This window comes from Dendropsophus ebraccatus, chromosome 5 (genome assembly GCF_027789765.1).
Source record: "Dendropsophus ebraccatus isolate aDenEbr1 chromosome 5, aDenEbr1.pat, whole genome shotgun sequence".
Classification (NCBI taxonomy): domain Eukaryota; kingdom Metazoa; phylum Chordata; class Amphibia; order Anura; family Hylidae; genus Dendropsophus; species Dendropsophus ebraccatus.
The window spans coordinates 79,476,605-79,489,106 of record NC_091458.1 but is presented as its reverse complement, the minus strand read 5'-3'; the positions used below and the strand labels follow the sequence as shown (position 1 = coordinate 79,489,106).

The following is a 12,502-nucleotide window of genomic DNA, read 5'->3' as shown; positions in this document are numbered from 1 at the left end:
AGTTAAGGCAAAGTCTGGGGAATCTGTATCACAACTATGTTTTTAACGCTTTGTGGACTTTATAACTTTCAAGATTTTAATTAACAGGTGATGTGAAATAAAGCATGTTTGCAATTAAATTTTATTATTATTATTATTATTATTATTATTATTATTATTTATGTTTTAGTTATCATGCTGTAAAACAAAACTATACTTATTTGGAATCAAGGTCCAGACTCCTGAATTTAGCATTTTGGTTTTGTGCTGGTTGAAAAAAGAGACCAAATGCAGAAAGTCTGGTGCAGAGATTTATGGCTCATTACATCCATCAATCAAATGAGTGCCTTCTCTGTGAGCGCGCAGATGACTGGAACTTCCTGTGTTTAGTCTGTTTGGTCCAACCAGCACAAGACTAAAAAGCTGCCTTCAGGAGTCTGGACCTGGATTTTAAGTGAGTACAGCTGTGTTTTTAAGTATGATAAATAGAAATTAGTGAATTTACAGTATTGACAAAACAAAGCGCTTTGTTAGCTCGGCAGTTGGCTTTGGTGGCCCGGAAAGGCTGGATCCAGTCATGGCAAAGTGGTAGAAGTTACTTAGGACTGGAACCAGCTTTTCCAGGCGCCAGAAACCAAGTAGCATTGAGTTTAAAGGCAGTTGGCTGATAAGCTAAGGAGGCAATTTTGTTCATTAAGGCCGGGTTCACATACAGTATGACAGTGGCCTTTCTGTGACAGAATGGCTGCTGTCCGTGAAGTTCATCTCGTATCGGCCAGTATGAACTTAATTCCTTTTTAATTGAAATGAAGGCGCATTCAGGTGTGCCCGCATTCCAATTAACCATAGCACACAATGTAAAATGCGTCCGAAGCTGCACTTTACATTGTCTGCACTGTCAGTTTTGTACTGCCTCCAGTGTTTCTCAACTCCAGTCCTCAGGACCCACCAACAGGTCATGTTTTGAGGATTTCACAGGTGATATAATTATAGTCAGTGCACCAGTAACTGCCACAGCTGTTTGTTGTATGGGATATCCACAAAACATGACTTGTTGGTGGGTCTTGAGGACTGGAATTGAGAAACATTGCTCTATTCAATGAATAGCGGCCACTCAAAACTGGCATGTCAGTTTTTTGCACGGGCGCATGGAATCCCGGCTGAAGTGTATACAGTTTGATTGTATAGACTTCAATGCGATTGGCAAATTCATTAAATAACGGCTGTGGTTGCAAACCTGCAACTATGGCCATTGTTTAATGAATTTTTACATTGTTTGAACATAGCCTAAGGCCATGTTCACAGTACATAAAAAACACGGCCGTATTTCATAACAATGGCCATATTTGCGCAAACAACGGCAGTTATTTGTGAAAGAATGGCCGTTGTTTGCGCAAATACAGCCGTTATTATAAAATACGGCCGTGTTTTTTACGTGGTGTGAACCCAGCCTAAAACTGTAAATTCGCTCATCTCTAGTGATAACTAAAGAAAGAAAATAACAAAAATAATGTAAATGCCATAAATTGCAAACATGTTTTATTTTACAGCCTCTGATTATTTCGATTTTGAAAGTTATACCGACAGTGACACTTAAAAGTATTGGAATAAAAACTATTACAGATATGTAATATTGTAATTTCCTAAAAGCAATGTTTATGGTATAAATTAATTCAGTTTTCTGCTTGTGTATAATATAGGAACGGGTTCCAGATAGTCCATCCCCCGCACCTTCACTAGAAGATGGCCGAAGACCGGGCAGTCACCCTTCATCTCACAGAAGCAGTAGTGTTTCTAGTTCTCCAGCACGGACTGAAAGTTCATCGGATAGAATTCGTATGTCATATACTTCTATACATTTCCAAAGTAAACAAGCAATCTTATTCATTTTACATTTGTTGCTTCAAAGGGCAGCTTATAAATGACAAATGAACAGTGAATATGGTGCAACAAAAGGAAACGTATAAAACACGAATGCATAGGAAATTGTTCTTTTTAATGACTTTGTATGACCATTTCTTTCTTCCATCTGTCTCCTACTTTTTGCTAACAAAACCTTTGTAGGCTAACAAGACAAAGGGATTGAAGAAAGGGAGTTTGACTGCAAGTTGCTTAGTCTGTATCTATAGGGACTTAGAGATACTGTATGTAGCTGGAGAGGATTGTACTGAGTCTTGAGTCATGATCCTGTTGTTGGTTTCCCTGTTATCTTTAATAACTTTTGATACAGTAGGTTTGAACCACTGCAAACTAGAAAGCCCACACATCAAAATTCATACTGAATACATGAAAAGTATGAACAAATACATGGAATTATGTTGTAAATAAAAAAAAAAGTGTTAAACATGAATATCTTTTAGATTCTTCATAGTAGCCTCCATTTTGCTCTGATGACAGCTTTGCACGCTCAATCTGAATTATGGGTAGTCACCTAGAATGGTTTTCCAAAAGTCTTAAAGGAGTAACTAGAGGTACTGATTAGAGATGAGAGCAACTCGACACCACTGGAATTCAATCATTCGACATTTCTGAATACTGGTGGATGAAGAAGTTGGATGCAGCCTTAGGAGTCCTGGAAAACATGGATACAGCCATAGGCTATATAGGGCTGCCAGACTCCCTAGGGCTGCATCCAAAATCTTCAGCTGCCAGGATTCTAATGCTAAACATTTGAACTTGTGCATGCTCGAGCTTTGCTCATCTATAGTTCTGAGAACTTCTTCTTTTTGTCAAGCCTGTGAACCAACTTATCACATACCATGTTAGTTGGGTTTCGGTTGGGTGATTGTGGTGGCCATGTCACTTGATGTAGTTCTCCATTATTCTCCTTCTTGGTCAAATAACCTGTACGTACCCTGAAGGTATATATGGGGGGTCATTGAAAAACAAATTTATATGGTGTTCGATCTCTTTGAAGCATTTGTGTGAGCTTCAATTTGACATGCTGTTAATTTAGGGGTTCTAAGGCTGGTAGTTCTATTGAATTTATCTCTTCCTTTTCATGGGCAGTCCTCATGACTGCCAGCTTCATGATAGCATTTGAAAAGAAATACCTATTAATTGACAATCATATTAGCTGACTATCTCACAAAACTGCCAAAGATATCATAACAGCAAGAAGGGGCTTCTTTGAGGAATCACAAATATAAAAGATATTTTGATTTGTTTAACACTTTTTTTGCTTACTTATTGATTCCATGTATGTTTATTTTTAGTTTTTGTGTGAATCTACAGTGTAGAAAAAAAGAAAAAGAAATAAACAAACAAACAAACAAGAAAAGGCATGAATAAAAAGGTGTGCTTACTCTTCACCACACAGTATGCTCCCTTGCACACTGTACAGAAGTACAGGAGCAGGTAGTCAGTCTTCTGACAGGAGTCTATTCTACTCTACGTACTTCACCCGTATATACAAGCAATGTTTCAACTCAACAGTAAAGCGCTGCTTCTTTTTCGTGGAACTATTGAATTGTTTGGACCTTTGACAACAGTTCTTTCCGTTAGATAGAACAAATATTTGTGCTCTCACAGTTGCTGTGATCTAAATGTGTAAAGCCATAAGCCTGTTGTTAATGAATATATTTGGTCCTGTAACATTTCTTATTACACTTTATGTTTTTACAGGCTATAAATGACAATCGTGTAAATGACTGCCCATTTATGTTTTATAATAGAACAGCAGCTAATTTTTAAGTTATTTATTTCTAAAAATATATTTACGCTTTCTTAGATATACTATAGTTACAAATGAGTGAAGCAAATCCAGTGAAGCTGAATCCTTGCAAAATTTTTGCTAAATTCGCTTACAAAATTTGTGTGTGTGTGTGTGGGGGGGGGGGGGGGTCTGCTTACCTGTCCTCCCCCGATGTGCTCTTCTGTGTCTTCAGCTGCTCCCAGTCCACTTAGGCAATCACTCACTGGGGGACAGAACCACGGCCAGTGATTGACTGAGTGGGCTGTCACTCTAGTGTCTCGAGAGTGACAGCTCAGCCAATCACTGGCTGCATTGCTGTCCCTTCTTAGTCAGTCAGTGATTGGCTGAGCAGACAGTAATAGCCTACTCAGCCAATTACTGACAGACTGAGAAGAGACAGCAATGCAGTCAGTGATTGGCTGAGTGGGCTGTCACTCTCAAGGCACAGGTGTTCAGTTCGCTCAGCCAATCACTGGCTGTAGTACTGTCCCTCAGTCAGTGATTGCCTAAGCAGGCTTGAGGTTTCTAAAGACACAGAAGAGGACACCAGGGGAGCGTGGACAGGTAAGTATAGATTAATTAACTTCGGTTCATGAAGTTTTATGAATTTTGCGTTAGGAATTTGCAAACATTGAAAAATGAATTTTCAAAAGATTTGCTCAAACTATAATAGTTTCCAACATTACAGTGGACAAGTGTAATATACAATGAAAGCAACCATACTAATCTCACTAATAAGTAAACTTTTTCTTAAATGGGTTTTCCATGAAAGTAGCTAAGGGCAACAAATTGTTTTTCTATATGCCCTTTATATTACTGTTAGAAATCTTTAGACCAATTTTCTTTTGAACTCTTTCGAGTTTTAGTAGATTGCCATAATTCAATGGCAAATAACGACCATTATTTCAAAACAACAGCAGTTTTTTTAACCTCTTAGGGACATATGACGTACCCGTACGTCATATGTCCGCAAGAGGTGGTCAGAGAGGTGTAGACCGGGGCCGCGGCTATTAGCGGGCACGGTCCGATCACCGTGCCCACTAATTCAGTAATCAGATGCAGCTGTCAAAGTTGACAGCTGCATCCGATTACTGTATGCAGCAATTCCCTGGTGTCTAGTGGGGTGGATCGCTCCTCCGGGACGTTGTCCCAGAGGAGCGATCCACACATCTTTACCGGCCGGGTGTCTCCGCCAAAATGGCGCTGATACCGACTCGGCACTTGGATTCTTTTGGCTGCAGCAGCCGAAAGCATCCGAGTGCCGATCTCATTGATCTTTGCTGTATAACTATACAGCAAAGATCGCAATGAGAGATCAGTATACTTATACTAGAAGTCTCCCATGGGGGCTTCTAGTATAAGTGTAAAAAAAAAAAAATTGTTGTTATTAGTAAAAAGCCCCCTCCCCTAATAAAAGTCTGAATCACCCCCCTTTTCCCATATTTTAAATAAAAGTAAATAAATAAATAAACATGTTCGCTATCGCCGCGTGTGTAATCGCGCGAACTATTAATTAATCACATTCCTGATCTCGCACGGTAAACAGCATAAGCGCAAAAAAATCCCATAGTGCAAAATTGTGCACATTTGGTCGCATTAAATCCAGAAAAATGTAATAAAAAGCGATCAAAAAGTCGTATATGTGCAATCAAGGTACCGATAGAAAGTAAACATCATGGCACAAAAAATGACACCTCACACAGTCCCGTAGACAAAAGGATAAAAGCACTATAAGCCTGGGAATGGAGCGATTTTAAAGGGAACCTGTCACCCCCCTGCCGGGGTGACAGGCTCCCGACCCCACGTTAGAGCCCCCTATACTCACCTATTCCCGCCGGGTCCCGCTTCTGGAGATGGTCGGGTCACGAGGATCTCAGCCGCTGCAGCCCGGCGCGCGCGCTGAGATATGAGTCCAACGCTCATAGAGAATGATGGAGCTCTGGACTCTCCTGTCATTCTCTATGAGTGTTGGACTCATCTGAGGAGCTCGCCGATATCTCGGGCGCCGATATCTCCGTGACCCGACCATCTCCAGAAGCAGGACCCGGCGGGATTAGGTGAGTATAGGGGGCTCTAACGGGGGGTCAGGAGCCTGTCACCCCATCACCGGGGGTGACAGGTCCTCTTTAAGGAACGTATATTTGTTAACAATGGTTTGAATTTTTTACAGGCCATCAGATAAAAGAAAAGTTATAGATGTTAAATATCGTTGTCATCGTAACAACTTGAGAAACATGCATAACAAGTCAGTTTTACCCCAGGGTGAATGGCGTACAAACAAATACCCCCCAAATACACATTCATCAGCCGTCGGCCACGCATAACACGTAGCTACTATAACACATAGCAATGCGCAGTCAGCGGCAGATGACCTTAGGTCAGGACCAAAAGACACAATCAGCCGATGACTGTTGTCATTGGCGGATCGATATCTTTATTAGACAGATCAATTTTGCTCTGTGTAATGGGACCCATAGACTGGCTAACTCTGGACTCTTGCTGTTTCGGGAACTCTTATTTACATATTAACATAAAGGCTTAGCATCTCAGTGCTGAAAAGGATTATGTGAATAAAAAAAGAGATGGCCAGAATCCTAGAGAGAAGCTCTATCTATCTAGTGACTTATATATACTCCTTTTTTTCCCCTACTGACAGGTTTGGTGATACATATTTTGATTCCCAAAGTGCAAAATTGCGCATTTTTGGTCGCATCAAATCCAGAAAAAATGTAATAAAAAGCGATCAAAAAGTTGTATATGCGCAATCAAGGTACCGGTTTGGTGATACATATTTTGATTGCCAAAGTGATACATATTTTTGATTATGATTCTTTTTTAATTTTCTGATTATTCTATTTTTTTGTTTCTGATTATTACCATTCTTGCCTTAGATGTATTTAACAGCTGTCAGGTTTCAGTGACTTTTTTGGGAAAAGTTTCTATTCACACTTTGTATCCTGTACAGAAGGTGTAAGAAGGGGAAAGAGTAGAGCTGTGACCATCATCTGTATTGAATAGTGTAAATCGGTGCTATATATCCATCTACGAATAGGAAAATCCACAATACTCACGATTTTTGTGAAAAACTCAAATGTGCAGTTTATTCAAAGCAAATTCGTAGGTGCAGCATATCAGGTCTATTTGTCTGTCTATCTATCTATCTATCTATCTATCTATCTATCTATCTATCTATCTGTATATGTGTCTATCTATTTTAGCATTCATTGTAATCCTATATTTGATGATAAAAAGTGCACACTGCATAGAAGTGATCTATATAAACATCAAATATTAACCTATTATTAGGCTTAGTGAATAGACTGAAAGCTGCAAGATTTCAATATTTTTTTAAGGCTAGGTTCACACTACGTATATTTCAGTCAGTATTGTGGTCCTCATATTGCAACCAAAACCAGGAGTGGATTAAAAATACAGAAAGGATCTGTTCACACAATGTTGAAATTGAGTGGATGGCCGCCATTTAATGGCAAATATTTGCTGTTATTTTAAAACAACGGCTGTTGTATTGAAATATTGGCAGTTTTTTTACTGTTATATGGTGGCCATCTACTCTCCACACTCCATTTTAACTTTATGTGAACAGATCCTTTCTGTGTTTTTAATCCACTCCTGGCTTTGGTTGCAATATGAGGACCACAATACTGACTGAAATATACATAGTGTGAATTCAGCCTAAATAGGTAGACATGTGGATAATTAAAAACATCACAATTCTTTAAAAATTCGATTTAAACAGCAGGGCATTTTTCTGATGATACATTGCTTTTAAAGCCAATCTGTATGGCCTACCATTGCTTCCAAACCTTCGGCACTGTTAGTCCTTTTTCTCCTGGTCCCGGTATTTGTGGGAAAAACTTCTTTTATGCCAGCAGCATGGATTCAAGAATAGGAATTCATTGACTTCTTTGTGAAAAGTTTATATTCACACTTCTATTCTTTACTGAAAGCTTAGGGAGGGGTAGAGTAGAACTGTGACCCACTCTAGAGGGTGTCAAAGAGGGAGCCTTAAGGCCCTATTCCACGGGCCCGATCAACAGTGTAAAAGAGCGCCGATCTGCTAGATCGGCGCTCATTTACTGGGCTTATTCCACGGCCTGATGAGCAGGGCTTCTCCTCCGCTTCGTCTTCCTCCCCGGGTCCCGCGGCACAGCATCAGCTTCGGTGCGGCCTGACCGAGCTGTCAGACCACTCAGCCAATCACTGGCCGCAGTGGTCCCGGTCCTGCTGCGCACCGCTATTCCACTAAGCAATGCGCGGTGGGTAACCGATGATTTTAGGTTTGGGCCTAAATAAATGATCAGCCAATGACACGATCATCGGCTGATCGTTTTCTCTATTCCATCGAGCGATAATCGCCCGAATCGATCCGATTCGGCTGATTATAGCTCCGTGGATTAGGCCCCTTAGAGCATCCTTGCTCAAGGCCTGCAGCACCTCTCTCCCCACCTCTCTTTGTTGGAATGCCCCTGGGCTGGAACTTTATCTTCAGCAGGCCTAGGGCATGATTGCTCAAGGCCCCACCTCCATGACACTGTGCCTTGCCACGCTGCCAAAATAAAGAAAGTTTGTCATATGAATACCTGGGCCAGGAGAAAAGGGAAGCCCTGGACCAGGCAAGGATTGAAAAAAAACTACCAAACAGTGCCAGAGGTTTTGGGGCAGTGTTAGGCCATATAGATTCGCTTTAAATAAAGATAAATCTTACTTAAAGGCTGTCATGTGCTTACTCATGTTCCCTTTTAATAATATTACATTTCCTTTAAAAGTCATAAAGAGAAAATAGGGAAGAACTTCTAAATACATCCTTTTTTAAATAAAATGCATGCTCTATTAGTTTACTAAATATTAATTTTTTTTCCAGCTATCCATCAGAATGGCCTCTCCATGAATCAGATGTTGATGGGTTTGTCTCCAAACATTCTACCTGGTCCAAAAGAAGGGGATCTGGCTGGTCATGAAGCTGGGCATGAGGCAAAAAGGATACATATGGAGAAAGGTTGGTATTCATTTAAATACCATCTCCCCTTGAAATGTCACTTATATTTAAACAACTTTGCAGAATTCAATAGTACAAGTGATTATATAAACCTCTGTAATATAAGTTTAGAATTGGTTGTATATAGGATCAATGTTAGTAACCAAGAATGGATCCACTATTCATTCTTTCATACAGTGCATAAAATCTAAATTAAGGATCACACCAAAGGGTAAAGCAACTTGGGTTTTCCCTCTAGCTGTTCTTTCAAACTGCCATGCCCCATTTTCTAATAGGGGCATGCTGATTTATTCACCAGTTGCAGTAACCATTGTGCAAATGATTTGGAGATATCCTCCTAAATAACATGGACAACAAGTAGTCCTTTTTAGTATGTGCGTTCTCAGTAGTCCTGGATATTCATGAGCATCAGCTCACTCTGCAGACCGGCCCTTGATTGGCAGTTATCTATCTGTACTGAGTATAGTCAGACAGTTATCAATCAGCACTTGGAGGGAAAAAGGATGCAGCATAAAGCACATTCTCTTGCAATTCAGGAGAACCGCTGAACAGAATAATTTAAGTAATATATCATTCTGTTCACTATTTATGTCACTAGTTTATGCTGCCCTCATTTAAGGCAACATAAACCTATGGACAGATTCCCTTTAAAGAACAAGGGAATTGTGTATTGCATGTTGCTATACATATACTATACATCTAGCATGTACAGTAAGAATTAGATGAATAGCATTATTTTTCCACAATATAATTATGGTATTATGGCATAATCTACATTTACTATTTAATTAGGAAAGCAGAAACCTGAATGCGCTAGCAGTAAAACCATTCTTCAGTATGAAGTCTGTAAAACTGTGGACATTTTTCTTTGCATACTCCCAGAATATCTATCTTTTTAAAAGACCAATTAATACTTTCAAATACAATTTCTTGCTCAAATACCTAAAATGAAGATGTTAAAAGTATCAGCATGTGGACTTATTCCCATTAATGTCCTACATGCTTTTACCCTGATTATCTTGGTAAAATGGCTTCTGGAAGAGAGAGCAATATCTTTCCTATGCTATTCTGCACAGTTCCAATAATGGTTTCCCAACTCAACTGTCTCGAAGATAGCTCCTTCATTCTCCATTTTGCTATTAAAGCAAGTGTCATTCGTTACAGTTGTAGAATATTAAACGAGTACAATTGTTTTAACTATTGTGAAAATGACAGATGAAGCTGCAAACCAAAACTACCTTTCATGGGATTTTAAACACTATTTTCCTCCATATGCCATCCCAATTATTATTTAGATATTACATTCCTAATGTACTGCTAAGGTTGATTAGAATTCAAGCCTCTCAAAAGCATGCACCAAAGGTCTTGGGCTGTGGAAAACATTTTTATAAAATAATCCATTAATGCAGAGGAGTGCAACTAAATTAGTTAGCAATTTGCTGAGCATGAATTAATGAACAGAGCTTCTCCCAGCTCCCAGAGTTGTAATTTTCATAATAACCTCAGACCTTTATTTGGCAGGTTGTTTAGTTTTTTCGTTTGAAGGTTTTCATTAGTCTAATGAGGACTGTGCAAGGGCGAGCAGTCAGCACAATTTACATGGGGAAGCTATCATAATAAATGAAGCAATTTGAATAACATGCAAGGGGTTTATGCAACAAGATAAGAAGAGATTGCAAAGCGAGATTTAGAGGTAACCAATACATTAGACCAACTAATAACTGAAGTAATCCCAATAAAAGGCTTAAATGAAAGGAATAAAATTAATGATATATACAAAAACTGTAATGATATTATACATGATGCATTAGATTAATAAAATAAAAGTGTTCACTAGTTTTTAGTGCCTTCCGTCCACGCTTTTGTGTATAGCGGCAATTTTAATTAGGAATTTTCACTGATCACTTTGCTTAGTTACATCTTTCCCTGGCATGACTATTATTTCAGTTGTCTTAAATCTTAATTTTTATGGCCTTAATAGTTGAAAATATGGAGTAATTCATAGCTTTCTTTGTGCTGGTATCACTTTCAAGGCAATTGTACGCTTCATTGAAAAAAATAAAAAATAAATAAAAAAAAAGTACAAGATTGAATATGGAAAGTCTTTAGTTACTGTAAAGAACATGAAACAAGTAAATAAAAAGACAGCATAGATGTTTAGTATATATATAGTTTAGTTTAGTTTTATATATAGTATTGATTCAATGGATAGTTAAAATCTGTCTTTAAGCTTTATCTGTGTAAAAATAACAAAACATATACTTACAGTTTAAATTAATAGACAATGTAATTAAGATAGGAAAAATTAAATGTATTACCTGTCCTCTATAGTGTAGTACATACAGAAACGCCCAAGGTTAAAATCTATCCTATTATTGATGTATTTATTACTAAATCTAAATCCACAGGGTCCTTGTGGATAAACTGACCATACTCTCTAGCGTTAATGTGTAGAACATAAACCATATATCTGTAGAAAATCTAAAAGTGCAACAATGTGCTAAAGTGCATCTATTACTAACACAGCAATAGAGATGTAACAATACAACAGGGCACAAAAATGTCCTTTAGGGTAGAAACACACCGGATCTGCAGCAGATTTCACACTGCAAATTCGCAGCAAAATCCACTGCGGATCCCTTGTTGGTCATTTTCACTGAGAATACATTCTCGCAGTGGGATTGACGTCCGGCTGTGAGTATGTAAGTGAGAGCCCCCTTAACCCCCCCCCCCCTCCGGCTGGAGCATACATTACCTGCTCCACGCTCTGGCTTGCTTTGGGGGCTCCCAGCATCTGGATGTCCCACTCAGCCAATCAATGGCTGCAGCGGGGCAGCGCACTGATTGGCTGTGTGGGACATCAAGCAGGGAACCCCTGAAGCAAGCTTGAGCCTGGAGCAGGTAATGTATGCTCCGGCTTGCGGGGGTTGAGGGGGCTGTCACTTACATACTTGTGGCAGGATGTCAATCCCGCTGCGAGTATGTGACCGGCCAGGGATCTGCAGCGGATTTTGCTGTGAATGTTTTTTAATGTTTCCTGATATGTTTTATGCCTTACACTCTCCACCATTTTTGTAGCCCGTCTTTGGACCCTTTCTATTTTATCAATATCTTTTTTAGGGGAGTTCTCTAGAACTGGACACAGTATTACAGATGTGGTCTCACTAGAGCTCTATACAGCGAGATCACAATCTCCCTCTACTGGTTATACCTCTACCTATACATCCCAGCATACGATTTGCTCTCTCTACCAACTTGTTGCACTGTTTCAGAAATCACTACCCCTAAATCCTTCTCTTCTAAAGTCATTGCCAACACAGAACTGTCAATATGATACCCAGATAGAGGATTCCTTCTTCCTTCTCTAATGGATCTATAGTTCATCTTCCATTATATATGAGTAATATGATTTTGTAATAATATATAATCTTCATACAACAACTCAGTTCTCATCATCATAGCATTCCTTATGTTTTTAGGCTATGTTCACACTACGTATATTTCAGTCAGTATATTTCAGTCAGTATTGCAACCAAAACCAGGAGTGGATTAAAAACACAGAAAGAATCTGTTCACACAATGGTGAAATTGAGTGGATGGCCGCCATATAACAGTAAATAACGGCCATTATTTCAATATAACAGCCGTTGTTCTAAAATAACAGCAAATATTTGCCATTAAATGGCGGCCATCCACTCAATTTCAACATTGTGTGAACAGATCCTTTCTGTGTTTTTAATCCACTCCTGATTTTGGTTGCAATACTGACTGAAATATACATATACTGACTGAAATATACGTAGTGTGAACGC

General features: G+C 39.1%; 1 protein-coding gene across 8 annotated transcripts in view; it reads left to right on the top strand.

Annotated features, from left to right (window-relative positions):
* The window catches only part of DACH1 (dachshund family transcription factor 1), a 265,889-nt gene that overhangs the window by 198,347 nt on the left and 55,040 nt on the right, over positions 1-12,502 (top strand). For 5 of the 8 annotated variants that reach the window (XM_069970606.1, XM_069970604.1, XM_069970602.1 and 2 more), the window contains 2 exons: positions 1,680-1,845; positions 8,556-8,690. In XM_069970606.1, coding sequence (XP_069826707.1) covers positions 1,680-1,845; positions 8,556-8,690 — 301 coding nt within the window. The remainder of the gene's footprint in view (positions 1-1,679; positions 1,846-8,555; positions 8,691-12,502) is intronic. The other 3 variants (XM_069970605.1, XM_069970603.1, XM_069970601.1) reach the window with 1 other exon arrangement.